The sequence below is a fragment of the Rattus rattus genome, chromosome 5 (assembly GCF_011064425.1).
Source record: "Rattus rattus isolate New Zealand chromosome 5, Rrattus_CSIRO_v1, whole genome shotgun sequence".
Classification (NCBI taxonomy): domain Eukaryota; kingdom Metazoa; phylum Chordata; class Mammalia; order Rodentia; family Muridae; genus Rattus; species Rattus rattus.
In genome coordinates this window covers 40283759-40302274 of record NC_046158.1, presented here as the reverse complement: position 1 = coordinate 40302274, position 18516 = coordinate 40283759, and the positions used below count along the sequence as shown (strand labels likewise).

General features: G+C 38.7%; 1 protein-coding gene across 4 annotated transcripts in view; it reads left to right on the top strand.

The window, feature by feature from the left end:
• Positions 1-18516, top strand: part of Kcnh7 (potassium voltage-gated channel subfamily H member 7) — a 489779-nt gene that overhangs the window by 469757 nt on the left and 1506 nt on the right. For all 4 annotated transcript variants that reach the window (XM_032903393.1, XM_032903394.1, XM_032903392.1 and 1 more), the window contains 3 exons: positions 1480-1743; positions 6987-7155; positions 15895-16087. In XM_032903393.1, the coding sequence (XP_032759284.1) occupies positions 1480-1743; positions 6987-7155; positions 15895-16087 (626 nt within the window). The remainder of the gene's footprint in view (positions 1-1479; positions 1744-6986; positions 7156-15894; positions 16088-18516) is intronic.

Below are 18516 nucleotides of genomic sequence, written 5' to 3'. Positions count from 1 at the left end.
GTAGAAAAGTTAAGCTTTCATTCTCTTCTCAAACTTCCTAAAATAAATTTGGTAGCTGTTGTTTTTTGAGTGATCGACTCAAGAAAGGGAGAATGAATGTTGATGGCATCTTTTCGGAAGACACTGCAAGAGACAAGAGAAAGAAAATAGAGAGGAAGATGGGAAGGTTGAACTCTCTAGAATGTAAGGAGAGTTGTGCCCATGACACTGGAGACAAGGACTTTTGAGTGTGCGGATCTGAATATTCACAATTAGATTGGTGGTTGGGTGGCAACGTGTAAATCCTAGAGTAATAATCATTGCTTTATGGCTCGACAGCCAAAGGGTCTGCAGTGCTTACAAGAATTACGGAATTTGATGAACAAGTGTGGTACACAGAGAAAATACACTAGGCCCTCTGTATTTGCTAGACGTCAACTGATAAGATAATATACTCCTTTCAAATGAGGCTTATTTCTAAACACTGCCGCCCTTTTACCTTGGGCTGCTTTCTGGTATTTAATATGTTTTAATTATAAGTTTTTCTTTTCTTTTTTCTTTTAAGGGAAAAAGCATCTTTGTTTCATTTCTTAGCCATATGGGAATTTTGAAAAGCTGTTGGAAGTTTCTCTGGAGTGGCCTTGAGTCTGTTCATTTGGCCTTCTATAAATAACAAAATGAGCACATCCAGGAACAGAGTAGATGGGGACACTGTTTAAAAAAAAATTTCTCTAGAAAATGATATACCTTCTTGGAGTTCTGTTGGTTGGTTATTAGCAGGAACCAGATGGAGAATTGCACTCTCTCCCCAGGACACTAATAGAAACAAGTCCTGAGATGTGTTTCTGAGTTTTTCTTGCTGGAATATGTTCTAAAACAACCTTCAGGGCTGGGATCATCCTGACATGTCTCTATGAAGCAGTCACTATGCATCAGTAGTCTTGATGCGATTAGGTAAAAACCCCACCTCCATTACTGTATTTAAACTCTATTCTTTGCAATGTGCTGTACAACCAAACGCCCTGCAATGTCAAGGCCATTTCCTGAGCTAACGCTGAAACTCAGCCTGCCAGACTTCACTGAAGTGGCTTCCAGCTTTGACCTTTATGAGGTGTGAATGATTGTCACAGATGATAGAGCATAAAGGTTAAAAAAAAAAAAGAAAAGAAAAAACAACCTGTATAGTGGTGGTATTTTAGAATTAAGACACATCCTCCCCAGTCGTTCCATTTCCTCAAGTGATGATAAGCCTTATTCTAAGACTAAAAATTGTAATTTATATCGCTTCTCTACTACATAAACTCGTTCTCGCTCATCTTCTTTAAAATTTGAAATGAGTGATTTACTTCATGAAGATAATCTAATAACTCTTGAATTTAGAAGTCTCCGCGTGACATTTTTCCTACCGGTGAAAGGTAGTTTACTTTACAGCCATGTAGTTTAATGTGCACAGAGCCCCAAGTTTGGTTATTTACTATGAAAATAAACTTCCTTTGGCAGATTTTAGCAAAGAAAACAGTGCAAATGACGCTGACGATTCCACGGATACGATAAGACGTTATCAGAGTTCCAAGAAGCACTTCGAAGAGAAGAAAAGCAGATCGTCTTCCTTCATCTCCTCCATCGATGATGAGCAAAAGCCACTCTTCCTGGGAACAGTAGATTCCACTCCAAGAATGGCGAAAGCAAGCAGACTCCATGGTGAAGAAGCAATGCCCCCCTCAGGAAGAATTCACACAGATAAAAGGAGTCACTCCTGCAAAGGTACGAGCGAGCATCAGTGGGCTCTCATCATTGTGGGACAGGAAAGGGCTGCTTTTCAAAACCATGAACTGCACAAGCCCAGGTCCTTCTAACCCTTTCTATACATGAAATGTTCTAAAAATCTTCAGACTCAACATCATGACTCAACTGTTTGCATAATTTTACAACATCGTTCCCCAAAAACTTTTAGTTTAGAAATTTTTTCATTTGATTGATTGATTGATTGATTGATTGATTGATTGATTTTTGCTTGGTTGGTTGGTTGCTTAGTTTTTGTTGTTGTTTTGGTTTGGTTTGGTTTGGTTTGAGTTTTTTGTTTGTTTTTTTTTCATTTGTTTGTTTTTATGGCCAACCAGACTTAGTGTAAGACTAAGCACAATGCTATGGGCAACTTATTGAATCCATCTGATTACAGGAAGAGAGGATCGGAGGCCATTTACTAACGGTTAGCAAGTCAGGGTTTTTGGTTGATCGGATTAGTTTTGGTTTTTCAAGACAGGGATTCTCTGTATAGCCCTGACTCTCCTGGAACTCACTTTGTAAACCAGGATGGCCCTCGAACTCCTGAAGATCTGCCCACCTCTGCTTCCCCAGTGCTGGGATTAAAATATGTGAGTTCCCCACCACCACCATGCAAAAAGGGAAACTTGCATATGCACCTCTCCACCAATTTCTTAACTTTAGCCAGATGACATTCTACTGTGAAAGCTCCGTCCAATTAGTGCTGTAAATCAAGCAGTGTTGCATTTTACTGAGAATTATAAGGAAGAGGAATGTCTTGAAGTAAAATATAGTCTTGCAAACATTCTCATTTCACATTTCTTATGAAGAGAAAACCGAGGGTACAAGTTTTTTTGTAGAAAATACACAAAAGCTGAGCAATATGCTTGATTTTTCAGATCTCATGTAAAGGAGAGAAAAATAAGAATACTTTAAACTGCTTCTTGGAAGAACAATCAGAAAAATGTACCAGATTGATACTATTTAATCTAAATATTTATATATCTATATATCTATATATCTAGCCACATCATTCTATTTAAGTGAACCTAGAGATGTGGGTCAGAAGGCCTGGATTCTAAAAACAACTTTGCCACCCTTTATGACCTTGAATAAAGTATTAGGCCAACCTCGGGACCCATGTTATGCATCTTTAAGAAAAAATAATGTCATCTAACCAACTGATTATGATTACTAAACAATAACTAAATTTTCTAGAATCAAATCTTAAGCTCTATTTAATATTTTCTACTAGGTCTTATTTTCCAACTCTTTACTTATTTAATTTACATGTGAAAATTAAGTGAGCATCACACAGAACTGGAGAGATGGCTTAGTGTTTAATAATATCTGCTACTCTTGCAGGGGAGCTGGACTTGGTTCTAAGCGCCTAGGTTCATTTAAGGCTACACAAATGGATGGAAATGTAATTCCAGAGGTCTAATGTCCTCTTCTTGCTTATACATGCACATGGTACACATACAGACCAATACCACACACATATATGCTTATAAATAAAAATAAATATACATCTTTAAAGACAGTGTCACAAAACATCAAAAAGATTATAACAAACATGAAGAACACCAGAATGTTTTGCTTGGGAAGATAGAAAAATATATCACTGAGAGGCTAAGTACTAGTTATCACCACCACTTCATGGGAATATTAAACAACAATATGTTGTTGAGTACCGAATGGTTAGGTACCAGAGCTCCTGGCCCTATTGTGTCACATCAGCCTGTCATGACTTTACATGGCAATAAGCTAAGAATACATGCACATGTCCGCTAGACAACCTAAAATCTTGATGAAGTGCATGGAAATAGTACCTCATTCATCACAGTGGAAGAATAGAATATTAGATGTGATTATCAAATACCTCGTTTTAGTTATTTATGAAAATGGATTCTGGGTAGTACTAAAAATAGAAACAGGTTGTATCCTGGAAGTCAAAGTTCTGAAAAACTGACTGAACAATATCTGCTATGTGCAAAATTATTCGAGGACGATTTTTGTAAAACCATATTTTCCTCTTAAATATTAGGCTCTCAAGTGACAAGTCATTAAAGATATTTTTTTGAGATTTTTGACTTTATAATGATTCTCCCTGACAGTGAATTCAAATGCCCTTCATTTTATAAATCTCACTTCTTCCAACTTTTAATTAACTCTTCCCTCTGCCCAACAAATTACATTTTCAAATGATTTTAGCATCTCCAAATATCCATGTTTTCAAAAATGTATAAAGTAATCCACATTCAAGTCATGAATAATTATCTTGATAATGCGCAGCTAAATATGCATGTCTAGCAACAAAGGAAATGAACGACCTAAAGCTTCAGCCAAGATGACAGCATTAACATGGCTAATCATTATAATTAACCAATGAGGAATTTAAAAACCTAATTCACGCAAAGATCGATCCCCAGTACCAGTCAAAGTGCAATACCATATAATAATGATGAACTCCAATATGCAAGTATAGAGATAGATATGGGCATAGATATAGTTACTGCAGGCACTGGACTCTAGTTTCATTATCAATAGGCACCTTCACTCCCTTGTATTCTGGCACTTGTCACCCCAAAGAAGGACTCATTTAAGCAAAACTTAAAACAGAGGAAAAATTAACATGACTTTGGCCTTCCTGATGCTGAGGTCAAATGTAGACTGTGGTGAAATCGTGATCCCTGAAAATGAAGGTTTACCCTCTGTTCATCCATTTGCAGAAAAGTGTCTTGCAACTATAGCAACATTTTCCAAGGCAACCAAGTGCAGATACTGTCTGAGCTATTTTTAGAAGGTGTCTACAAGGATGCTCATTTGATTACGACGACTAACCAGGGTTTCTCTCTCTTTGAACTCTTTATTTCTCATTCCACCATTAACACAAGTTAATCACACATCTCTAGATTTCAATTAAAAATTAAATTATAATCAAGAAGCCTCGGTATCACAGTACACGTTTTATTCATCTCTGCTAAGATAATCCGTTTCTTCTTAAGGGTCAAAGAAAAAAATGCTATTCTCCATAATTTATCGCATGCGATTCGCCAGTGGCCTTTAAAAAAAATCAATGCGTTGCATGATCGTGAGATGAGGGAGCTGTTAAGCAGAGGCAGCAGTTCAATGAGGTTTCGGGCACAAAGCTCGTGAGGATGTTACATCGCTTTCAATGCTGTCAGTTCTCGCTCTCTCTAAAGAAGTGCTCCTGTGTGAAATGGAACTTAGAAAACAAACTGGGGACAGTCCCTGGCATCATTCAGCTCATTGTGCATGCCCTACACGCTGACTTAGCATCACCAACACAGAGTAGAGAATCTAGTTTACTAAGACACTATGCTGGGCCCTCGCATTGCAAATCGGTCTAAATGTCTGTAAATAAGAAATCACACTTCTCTGGAAATCTGCAATTTCACTTTTCACTTCTGTATTCGCATTTCTCCCTGTCTGATAAAATGTAAAAAAAAAAAAAAAAAAACAATAAAATAAAACAAAAAACAAAAAAACAAAACATACTCTGTCACCAAATACCAAGATCCTGCCCCAACTAAAGATGCCTTAGTCAGGAGCCTTCTCTGGATGTCACAGGGAAGTCTCTGAGGTCTGTTAGCCATTCTACAAAACAAGGAACCTGGCCTTGGTTTCCCCATGCTGTCTTCGGTTATGATCATTTCTTCATTATATCCACCCCTGTTGAGATAGAAATAAAAAGCTCATCGTTAGAGACATGTTTATGCATTTAATGATAAAAGATAGGGAGCGAAAACCCTTGGAAGAGAACACATTTTTTGTCACCTGCCTAGAAAAGGGGTGTACAACACATCCCCCAGTGTGCCTTCAGAGAAGCCGTGGAAAGGAAGTCCCACTACTCTGTTTCCTATTTCTAGGATCATAGCTAATCCTGCCCAAATTTAGTTACTTTCCATCCAGTTTTTTTTTTTTTAAATCGCTGAGGCTGTAAATTCCATATCTTTATGTAATAACTTTCTTTGCCATTTAATCATAGCTACCTGTCAAGACTTTCTTTCAAAATGTCTATCAAAACCCAATCATGTTCTATAATGCAAAGCTACTTCTGTGGAAAAGCGAAGATCCATCTGAGGTGTCTTTTTCCTGCCCTCTGGTCCTCCCATGACAAATTTGCTCTTTTTTTTTAAATCTCTGAGATAACCTCCCGAATCCAGTAAACTTTCTTCATTCATTTGTAGAAGAAAGTGGGTTTGGAACAATCAAAGTATGGACAAAAATGAGGAAGAGAGTAGTATACATTCATCTCTAAATACCAACAGCATGAAAATAGGGAAGTACGTGTGTGTGTGTGTGTGTGTGTGTGTGTGTGTGTGTATAAATGTGTATATATATATATAAATGTGTGTGTGTGTGTGTGTGTGTGTGTGTGTGTGTTATATAACAAATGGTCACGATCCTTCTCTATTGCCTTCATCAGAGTCACACAGAGCCTGGGTCTTCAATTCCTCCATGCTTAGCAGAGTCCAAATCTGAGCACCTGGCACAGCAGAAGAGTGGAATTGAACACTTAGGCGGGTTATTTCAAAGTATATTAATATAAAAATATTAATAATAAAAGACTCACCAAAAGAAAACTCTAGAAAACAATATGACTGTATTCAATACAGTGCACAGACTAGCAGCAGCAGACCTTTAAGACTTCTCCTGTCTGAGGGACAGTGGCTCCTTGCTGCAGCACCAGCCTGTGGTGGCCTAAGAAAGCCTGAAGACCTACACTTCCCTCTCGACCTGTAATCTGAGCCACGATGTGTGAAAATTTCCTATGGGTAGGGGGTCCTAACAATCTTACATTTTAGGTAAATTGTTGCAAACAAAACTTGCTATTTTCTCCCGAAATGTATAAAATCACAGCTATTTGGGTCAGTTTGAGTTTGTTCATCGTGTCTTCTCAGCACTAACAACAAAGAAAGAAAGGAAGACAGACAGACATACAGACAGACAAAAGAAAATATTATAATCAAGTCTAATGACTGGTTGTAAAATGTGAATCTTATGAAAATAGATGGGGGAGATAACACTGCCTCTTCAGGTGAAGGTTCTGTTAGTGATTGGAAATGGAGGTTGTCATGTCTTTGAACCCTTTTGGTTCTTTCTCTCTGTCTTGGCTGATGCCTGCAGATCCTTCCAGCCTGCCTTGCAAGTGTCTTTGTATTACTAAGGAGCTTCCGAGGAAGCTGACACACCTTGCCCTTTGCTCTTTCCCACAGATATCACTGACACACACAGCTGGGAAAGAGAGCATGCCCGGGCTCAGCCTGAAGAATGCAGTCCCTCAGGACTTCAGAGAGCTGCCTGGGGCATCTCTGAGACCGAAAGCGACCTCACCTATGGGGAAGTGGAGCAGAGGTTAGATTTGCTTCAAGAGCAACTTAACAGGTAAATCAGTGGTGGAGGAATTTATTCATGTACACTTTGAAACGTATCCAAGAAGATTAAACTCAGGACACTTGTGTCACTGAGGAGCCTACATTTGCGTACCGTTCCATTTGTATGTCATCTGAATCTTAAAAACTCCTTCACGCCCTCAAAATAATTTACATTTCCCTTTTTCACTGAGAGCCTCCTCCTTTGAATCTGGGTGTCCTATTTACTTGTTTCTCCTGAATTAGTCCTGTGCTGTGACATTAAAAAAAAAAAAAAAATGAGAATGGTTACTCAGCAACTTTTCAAAAATGTTAATGTTTTAAAAACCTGACAGGTAAAAGATGCGAGCCCCACTTTTCCCCTTTTCCTTTCATCTAGACGATATAACGTGAAGAGCAGTTCCAGTTTGGGGAAAGAAGCAGCACTTTATTCAAGTCTGTATTGACTCACTTAAAGTTAAATTGGTCAAAAAACATCCAGAAAAGACAAGCAAGTCTCTGAGATCCGAGCCTGATTGAACTACATAGCAAGTTCCAGACAAACCAAGGCTACATAGGGAAACCGTGCCTCAAAAGAAAACGTTAGAAAAATAAAACCCTGGTGACTGCCCTGAGCGTGTTTAGAAATTAGTTTCATGCAGTGATGACCTTCAGTTGCAGTGTAAAATAAGGCATCTCAAAGGCCACAGCGGATTTATTAAAGAGAGGCAGAAGCGGTAATTCATACATTTTCTGCTAGCGTGACCAAAAAGCATGCTACCTGAACCCTCATTGGACAACTTTCTCCTCTCTGACACATCCTTCTTCCCTGTCTGTAATATGGACATAAGAGCCAGAGGACCCATAGACCAAAACTCAACTTCTGTATAAATGATATCTGCTGGCTCTGCCCTAGAGAGGCAAGGCCTGGAATACCATGCTGTAGCCATTGCTCCTCAGACAGCCTCTTCAACAGTCACAGGATTTGGTAGGCTTTTAAAGACAAAGCACATGAGAAGCCATAATAATCAAACAAACAAACAAACAAAAGCATCAAGTGTAACTAAGTTAGTTTAATTTGGGGAGAAAGTTATCAGCCCTGGGCTGCCAGGATTGTAAGTTCATCCCTTTCATAACTGCCCATCTTCCTTGTTACATCCAATCTTTTATACAACTTGCTATTACCTAGTTTGTGTGTGTGTGTGTGTGTGTGTGTGTGTATGTGTGTGTGTGTCTGTCTGTCTGTCTCCAAACTACCCATCTATTCTCAAAATAGTTGAGGTTTTATCCATAGAACATAAATGATTTGTTTATAAAATGGTCTGAATGTGGCATGCTCCCACCCTAGGCTTATACGTTAAACCTGAATTCCCCAGCAAGTGATCCTGTGTCCTAGATTGTACAACTTTTACAAAGGGAAGCTTAGCTGGAAGAAGGAGATCACTGTGGGCAGCTGTGAAATTTATAGCTCAACATACTTTCTGACCTATCGTTGCTTCCTGGTCTACCCAGATGTAAGCAAGCAGCTTCATGCTCCTGCTGTCACAGCTGAGAGACATACTTACTGCCCTGCCTTCTGGGCTGGTTTGAATAGGAATGGCCCACATAGGTTCATGTGTTTGAATGCCTGGTCCATAGGGAGTAGTACCACTAGGAGGCGTGGCCTTGTTGCAGTAGGTGTGGCCTTATTGGAGGAAGTGTGTCACCGTGGGGTAGGGCTTTGAGGTCTTATGCTCTAGCTACACCCAGTGTAGCACAGGGTCTGCTTCTGCTGCCTGTGGATCAAGATGTAGACCTCTCAATGCACAATGTCTGCTTCCAGGCTGCCCTATTTCCTGCATGATGATAACGGACTGAACCTCTGAAACTGTAAGCCAACCCCAATTAAATATTTTCCTTTATAAGAATTGCTGTGGTCACAGTGTCTCTTAGCAGCCATAAAACCTCAAGTAAGACACCTTCCTTTCCATGATAGACTGTAAGCGCAAACTCTGAGTCATATAAACCTCCAATCCTTCAAGGTGCTTCTTGTCAGGTATTAGATCATAGCCATGAAAATTAGCTAATATAATTTACTTACTATCTATGCTTCATTCTACTTCTTTAGTTTATGCTGGTAGTGGCAGTAGAATGTTGCTCTTCTTGGGAAAGAGTGTAAAGTAAATTATAGAGAGAGCAGTGATTTAATTAACACAATAAATACCAACGTAGTGCACAGAATTTGTTAGCCTAGCACAATGATTCTCAACCTGTGGGTCGCAACCCCATAGGGGTCACATGTCAGCTATCCTGCATACATTGCATTTCATAATAGTATCAAAATAACAGTAGTGAAGGACAACAAAACAATTTATGTTTGGGGATCACTACAACATGCAGCATCAGAAAGGTTGGGAACCATTGTTCTAGGTAAATCTAAACTATGCTCACTAAACTATTCATGACTGACTAGATGAAGTCATGTAAACATTCCTAGAATCACATTTTTCATACCTATCAGCTACATTGGTTCTTTTTTTTACAGTCATAGCCTAATATCCACAAAAGATTGGTTCCAAGATATCGCTTAGGGACCAAAACCCATGTATGTTCAACGTTTTATAAAAATTAAAACCATTTACATGCAACTTACACAGAATCCTCCTGCACACTTTAAATCAGTTTCACATAAACACAACGCATGATACAATGTTAATGCTAAGTCTGGAATTGTTAGGCTGCATTGTTTAATGAATAGTAATAAGAAAACATCTCTACATGTCTAGTACATGTACAAATTCTTCTAGATGAAGAACTTCAAAGTAAAGTCTATTTGAACATAGAGACCACACATGCTGTATAAAAATAGAACGTAAGGGCTGGGGAAAAAATAGAATGTCTATGTGCAGCCTAGGTAGTGCTTAATCATCTCACTTTATCTGTTTTACTGGCATTCTCTTGCTTCACATAAACACCTAGGTTTGCACCAGTCTTTAAGATTTACAAAAAAAAACATTGTGTCCAGTGTTTTTATTGTCTAGTCATTAATATCAAAAATATTTTTAAGATATATAAAATTGTTTTCTATGTGTCCTAGAACTGAAAGTAGAAACTTCTAAGTATATATGGCAAGAACACATTTGAATTTAACTATCCATTAGTAATAATAGATAGTTTTGTTATATTAGCATATTTTACATATTTTCCACTGATAAAAATAGAGCTAAATATGTTTTGACACGCTCCTGCATCTGGAGTGCTTTCTAAGCATGTTTTAGATTGCTATCACAATTAGTAGTTCTTCTTGACTAATTTTTCAATTATCTCTGATATCTTCACAAATGTTTTATGTTATAAGTCAGCTTGTCCAATTTTAAAGTTCGAAATGTGACATTTGTATTGAACTCCACCTTCAACAGCTTCTCTTTTCCAACTTGTTCCTTAAAGTAAAGCATATAGAGAAACAAAACTGAAAAGTCTAATATAGACTACCTCTTCTGAGAGTACAATTTACCCTGGTTGGCACTCATTCAAATGTAGATCTGTGAACTCTTACATTGTTGTCCATTACAAATATAAACATTAAATCTAAAATTTAATCAATTACTTTGAGCAGCCTTTGTTGCAACTTCATTTTCCCAGCATTAGTGGCCAATTAAGCTGCATGTAAGTTTAAAGGTTTACATAAGTGTTCTTATATATTATATGGTGGGCCTAGATATATACATAGGTGGAGAAATTACAAATGCTTGATCACACAGCAGAGCTTCTCAAGTTTCAACATGTACTCCTTTCTCTGGGTAAGTTAGAGAAGTGCAGATTACAAGGCTGCCAGCAGTAGTCTATGTTGCTAAACTAAGGATCACAGATAAAATGACCTAAGACTTGTAAAAGTTGTCAATGGCCTTTTTATTGCCGAACCCGCAAAGCAATGTGTCTGCTGCCCGTCACTCTCATGATATTGAGTGCTGCTGCATTTACTGTTACAATTCATCATCCATGTCCTTCACTTTCTTATTTTAGTATTTGTATGGTGTGTGCACGTGCATATACAACGGTTATGATTATGTATATATGTGTGCATGTGTAGAGGTCAAAGTTGATGCTAGATGTCCTTCCTGATTATTTTCTATGTATTCACTCCAAGTGTCTCAGCTGACTAAGAGCTTGTCAGTTGGCTCCCATAGCTATCCAGACTTCTCTCAGAATCTCTCTTCTCTGCCTCTCAAATGTTGACATTAAAGATGGTAGCCATATATGCCCAAATTTTCATGTGGGTTCTAGGATTCCAAACTCTGATTCTTACACATGCCCTGACAATAATGAGATCACATTCAATTATTAATATCATTGTATCAAAGTGTTCCCATCTCTCCTTCCTACCTTAAGACAAATCTGATTGATAACAGCTCTTTGAGTAAAACTATTCTTTTTCTTTCCACAACTTTATCAATAAGGCAAAAAAATCAAACAAGAAAAACCCCCTAAAACTGTGCTATTTTGCATTTTAAAAATAAAGGAAAACTAGAATTTCTGTTCACCTCCCTGTAATTCTTTCCAAGTACTTTAGTCTCAGAAGAATCTATTCTAATTCAGCAAACAGAACTGACCATAGCATAAATTACACAGTGCAAAGACACTTACTACCATACCTTCTTTTGCTTATGTGCCCAATACAAATATTAATCACCTAATTCACTTTTAAAATCTTGAATATATATATATATAATGCTTATATATTTAGGAATAGTATATGTATAATATATACTTATGTATATGCATAACACAATATACATATATGTATATAGCAACTATTAATGAACAAAGAGACCAAGAATTTGAAAGAAAGTAAGAAGGGATATATGGCAAGGTTTGGAGGGGGAAGGGCAAGGCAAATGATGTAATTATATTGTAATCACAAAAAAATAAAAGAAATAATTTTGAAAAGTGTTAAAAATAACTTAGGAAAGGAGACTAAGACTCTCAGCTGCATCAAGACTTAGAAAGGGCACTACAAGGTACAGTGTTCACAGGACATTGTGGTCTGGGCCTTCAAGGTAGGGAACTGGTTTGGTTTTCCCAGGCTGTAACAAATAATGCTAGAAGAGCAACTTCAAAGGAAGGAAGCTTTATAGTGGTTCCTGATTTCTGATGTTGACTTCTGTGATTAGTTGGGCTGTGGTGAAGGAAAACATGGTGTGTACAGCTGCTTGTCTGACAGCACCCCTCATAGGACACAAAGAATACCAGAAAAGTGCCTGAGACTCCAATCAACCCCCAAGGATACACTCTCCAGGATGAAAGTTTCCATTGCTTCCCAGTAGGACCATCAAATCACAGGCCTACCTGTGGATTAATGCAGTGGTTAAATCATTCTTCCATGACTGGAATAACCGCCTAGAATAGGCACGATTTATATCTAAACCATAAAAGAAGAAAAATGTGGTAAATTCCTGACATAATAAACTGATGGGCAAAGAGAGGTGAGACTGCTATAGGAATATTTGATTGTGTTTTATTAGAAAGCTGTTCAGGTGAGTTGATTTGTAGATATTTCTGTGCTGATAAACCTTGCTGTTAGTCTCAATTTTCTTAGGCAAAATTTCCATGCAACAAATAGCAAAGACAAGCTGATAGCGGCAGTCTGTAGTCTTACCTAAGTACGATTAACACGAATAGTCTCCAGTCTCACTCTCCGTCGGCCATTTTGCCTGACATGATGTTCTCACCGCAGCAGACTGCAATTACCAGGCATATGGGTGCTGAAGACATACCTTCCTGTGAATGGGTCTACAACATTATTTAAATAAAATCTATTATTAGGAGATTCTTTTTCTCTCAGACACTGCTTCTGTTTAACAAAAACTTTTCGGGACTCAGAAATATCATCACCCTGAATCCAACTTGTCAGTGGAACTTTTATTCCATAATCCATAGCTAAGTCATTTCACAGTCACGGTGTTTTTTGGCAACTGTAGCACAGAGCATCCTATAATTCATCCACCATTTAGATGTTGCCATTGATAGGATAAGCTCGCACAAATACTCATGAAGACACTTGAATTTAGTATTTCAGGGCTAGGGGACATAGAAACAGTTATGGGGCGCTTACCAAAGACAACCATTCAAACACAGTGCATAGCCAATTGAAGAACTGCTATTCCAGCCTGCTAGGACCACACCCAAGTGTTTGCGGGACCTGGATGTGGTCCCTGGTGTCCATAACACAGGTTTTTAAAAGGCAGAAACCATGACCAGGTCTCTTGCTCAGCAGCTGCAGGGAGCTTTGCGGTTTAGCCAAAGTCAAGACAAGTTAGCTAGTACATCCTGACCTTGCCTTCCTAGAATAGGGTCGGGTAGATTTTCATGTGATTTTCCATCAAAGAGATCAAATTCTAGTTAAAATGGAAATGGCCTCAGCAAGAATATCAAAGGGAGGAACCTTTGCACTGCCTTGCCCCATCACAAAATAATTCTGACTGACTTAAATGAGAGAAGAATTTTTGGTGCAGATAAAATTTGAGTGGAATCTTAAAGCATAAAATGAAAATGTGTTTCATAAAAATCGAATAATATTGTTTATTTTATTTAACTTGTACCTCAATTACATTAGGCATCAACTGCTGATACCTGCATTTTTTCCATTTTCAGTGTGCAGCAGTGACCGTTATATGACACAATCAGATATGTTTTATAAGCGATTAGTATGAGGAGTACGAATGCACTCTCCAGTTATATTTACCAGTGAAAAGAAAATTCTATAATATATTGTCATTCAAAAAGAATGTTTCTTATTGTTATTGTTAATGTTAATATTAAAAGGCAAAAAGTACCTTGTGCCTGGCACACCTGTAAACCCATTAGTTCCAGACATTTGAGAAGTAAATGTAGACTAGACTGGCCTCCCTACACAGAAAGGTATTTCTCAAAATTAAAGTGAAAAATCATATATAGCTTCTCTAATGTATTCCAGATTTTTATCCTCTTTAAAATCAAAGCTAATTTCTACAACTATGTATATTTGATTGAGAAAATGACTCTAAGTTTTACTGTTCTCTCTCTCTTAACTCAGTGCTAACTCACAAGCACAAATATGATAATTCAAAGAACTTTATAAAATGCATATGGTTCAAATTTTGTTCTTACACCCACAAAATCCCTTATCTTAAGCTGTCCACAGGGAATCAAACTACATGGAGGGTTTCAGCACCAGATGTATGTGGGGGCTCAGTAAAGTAACTGCTGACATGAATCTCTGTGGTATTATTTTCTTTTAGAGACACAAACAGACAGAAGCCTCTGGAAAAGTCCAGAGCAGCATATTGGATGGGGGTAGGGAGAAGAGCAGGAGGCAGAGTATACAGAAAGCACAGTGAGAGTGCTAAGAGGACCAGAGAACACAGGAGGATGAAGTATTGAGCATTGTTGGGTTAGATGCAGGATAAGTATCTGGAGGAAGGAACACTAAGGAACTGGAAGGAGTTTAGGGTAGAGAAGGAGCTGAGATAGGCTAAAAGGCTAGCATGCACTTTAAGATATACACAAAGTGAGGAGAGATTGAGGGAGGCTGGAGGCTACCTTGGTAAGCTGGAAAGTGCCAGAGGTATCTGTTAATTATCTCTAAGTCCTGACTCCTTCTGGCCAGTGGGAACTGGTTTCACAAGTTCCTGAGGAATGCAGCCTTTTCTCCAACAGCCAGAAATCCCAAGTCCAGTTTGAACTCATTTCTGGATATTTGGACAGACTTTGGAGTTTGAGGATTTGGAGTTTCCTTTGGGACCCGGCACACACCATGCATTTTGCCATATTTCTCAAGAATTTTATATTAAAATGAGTGGTTTAACAACGTGTGAGCTTTGGGAAAAGCAATAGTTGTTTATACATGGTGCAGGCCAAATGGGTCACAGAGGCAAGTAAACATTAAGTTTGCTCTGTCTCATAAATACCAAAGCTCTGGGCCACAAACAGGAAAGGAATTTAATGTTCAACAGCATTAAATGTTGGGGGGGGGGGGTCGAAAGTACCGTGACCAAAGCAACCTGAGGAGGAAAGGTTTATTAGACCTAAACTTACATATCACAGAAGTCATCAAAAGAAGTCAAGACAGATACCCAAACAGTGCAGGAACTTGAATGCAGAGGCCATAGAGGGGTGCTGCTTACTGACTTGCTCCCCATGGCTTGCTAACTCATAAAGCCCAGGACTACCAGAGATGGCACCACCCACAACAGACTGGGTCCTCCCACACTGACCACTAAATAAGAAAAGCCCTACAGCCAGTCTTCTCCGTCAAAGTTCCCTTCTTTCGCATTAGCTGTAGTTTGTGTGTAAAGAAGACACAAGATTAGCCAGCACAGAGTGAAAATACAAATTTTTGTAAGATGCTTTCCTGAGAGTTTGTAATCATAAAGAAACATGTTACTGAGTTCGTCTTTGAAGGAAGGGAAAAAAACAGTTCACAGTCTTTAGAGAACACCTAAATCAAAATCAAACGATGAAGATTACAATATTTCAAACGTATTTTATAAGTTAAAATCAGTATAATTTTGTACAGATAAAGCTTATTGTATGTACTCTTTTTTCAGTGAGTACCTGCATAGGAAATTGATGGTCTGTATCAGAGTAATTGATTCTACAGAAAGAGACAAGTTGGGGAGTCTCTGTCCCTCCCTCTTTCCGGTTTACAGCAGCTCCTTGTATGTAGTTCTGTTTGTTGGCACTGGTGATACTGTCTCGGATATTTTTACAGGTCAGGACTATTCAAAACTATCTTTCCCTTTTCTGTATCTTGCAGACTTGAATCCCAAATGACAACGGACATCCAGGCCATTTTACAGCTCCTGCAGAAACAAACCACCGTAGTCCCTCCAGCCTACAGCATGGTGACCGCAGGAGCAGAGTACCAGAGGCCCATCCTCCGTCTGCTGAGAACCAGTCACCCCAGAGCATCCATTAAGACAGACCGGAGCTTCAGCCCCTCCTCACAAGTGAGTGTAGACATTATAAAACTGACCATGACTCTTTAAGCATATCTCCAGGGATCACCTGAGTAAGAATCACTTGTGGAAAACATCTGTTTGTGCTCAACGGTTTCTGTAACTTGGGCTTATGTTTGCATACTGTGCCCTTAAAAGTTGTGAACAACAGACTTTTTAAAATTATTTTATTTGTTTACATTTCGAATGATGTTCCCCTTCCTGGTCTCTGCTCTGTGAACTCCCCTCTGTTCCTGCTCCTCTTCACCTCTAAGAGGGTGCTCCCACACCCACCCATTCCAGCTTCACCCCTCTAGCATCCTTCTTTATTGGGGCAACAAGCCTTCACAAGACCAAGGTCCTCCCCTCCCCTTGATGCCAGATAAGGCAATCCTCTACTACATATGTGGGGAAGGGGGAGGGAGGCATGGGCCAACTCATGTGTACTATTTGGTTGGTGATTTAGTCCCCAGGAGCTTCTGAGGGATCCTATTAGTTGATATTGTTGTTCTTCCTATGAGGTTGCAATCCCCTTCAGCTCCTTTAGTCCTTTCCCTAACTCTTCCATTGGGGTCCCGGAGCTCAGTCCAGTGGTTGACTGTGAGTATCTGCATCTCTCTTAGTCAGGTGCTGGCAGAGCCTGACAGAGGACAGCCATACTGGCTCCTGTCTGCAAGCACTTCTCGGCATCAGCAATAGTGTCAGGGTTGGGATGGATCCTAAAGTGGGGCAGTCTCTAGATGGCCTTTCCCTCAGTCTCTGGTCCATTTTTGTCCCTGCGGTTCCTTTAGACAGGAACAATTCTGGGTTAACTTGGACAGGGAAGAAATAAAGAAATTAAAGACTTTCTAGCATTTAACAAAAATAAAGACACAGCATACCCAAACTTATGGGACACAATGAAAACAGTGGTAAGAGGAAAATTCATACCACTAAGTGCCTTCATAAAGAAATTGGAGTGATCCTACACTAGCAACTTAACAGCACATCTGAAAGCTCTAGAACCAATGGGGGCAAACACACCCAAGAGGAGTAGAAGGCAAGAAATCATCAAACTCAGAGCTGAAATCAACCAATTAGAAACAAAGAGAACTATACAAAGAATCTACAAAACTAAGAGGTGGTTCTTTGAGAAAATCAACAAGATAGACAAACCCTTAGTCAAACTAATTAAAGGGCAGAGAGACAGTATCCAAATTAACAAAATCAGAAATGAAAAAGGAGACATAAGAACAGAAACTGAAAGAAACTAAAAAAAAAAAATCAGATCCTACTACAAAAGCCTATATTCAATAAAACTGGAAATTTTAGACAAAATGGACAATTTTCTAGACAGATACCACATACCAAAGTTAACTCAGGATGAGATAAACTATCTAAACAGTCCCATGATCCCTAAGGAAATAGAAGCAGTCATTAGAAGTCTCCCAACCAAAACAAACAAACAAACAAACAAACCAGGGCCAGATGGTTTTAGTGCAGAATTCTATCAGACCTTCAAAGAAAACCTAATACCAATACTTCTCAAACTAGTCCACAAAATGGAAACAGAAGGAACACTATCTAATTTGTTCATGAAGGCACTGATAACTAAACCACATAAAGACTCAACAAATAAAAGAGAACTTCAGACCAATTTCACTTGTGAAAATATCAATGCAAAAATACTCAATAAAATTCTCACAAACAGAATCCAAGAACACATCAAAACGATCATCCATCATGATCAAGTAGCCTTCACCCTAAGGATGTAGGGATGGTTCAATATATGGAAATCCATCAATGTAATTCACTATATAAACAAACTCAAAGGGGAAAAAAAAACACATGATCATCTCGTTAGATGCTGAAAAAGCCTTTGACAAAATTCAAAACCCCTTCATGTTAAAAATCTTGGAAAGATCAGGAATTCAAGGCCCATACCTAAACATAATAAAAACAATACACAGCAAACTAACAGCCAACATCAAATTATGTGAGAAGAAACTTGAAGCAATCCCACTAAAATCAGGGGCAAGACAAGGCTGCCCACTCTCTCCCTATTTATGCAATGTAGCACTCAAAGTTCTAGCTAGAACAATCAGACAACAAAAGGGAGCCAATGGGATACAAATTGGAAAGGTGTACGTCCATAGAGGCCAGAGGACAAAGATCAGGTTTCTTTCTAGATAGTTCTCTGTCTTGTTTTTGAGACAGGTACATTTAAACTGGTGTACTGTAGGGGTTTTAACGGTAAGGGATGGCTCTTTATTAATTTAAGAAGGAAATCAACAACACAAGTAGAGAGAAAAATCCTGTAACTTGCTATGGTACCAAAAAAAAAAAAAAAAAATCAGGATAGGCCCCGGAGAAGAAGAGAGATGCTAAGATGCTAGTGAACTGGACTAGAGCAGTCAGACTGGCTAATGCATCTGCGCTCCACTCTTCATGTTATCACGCGA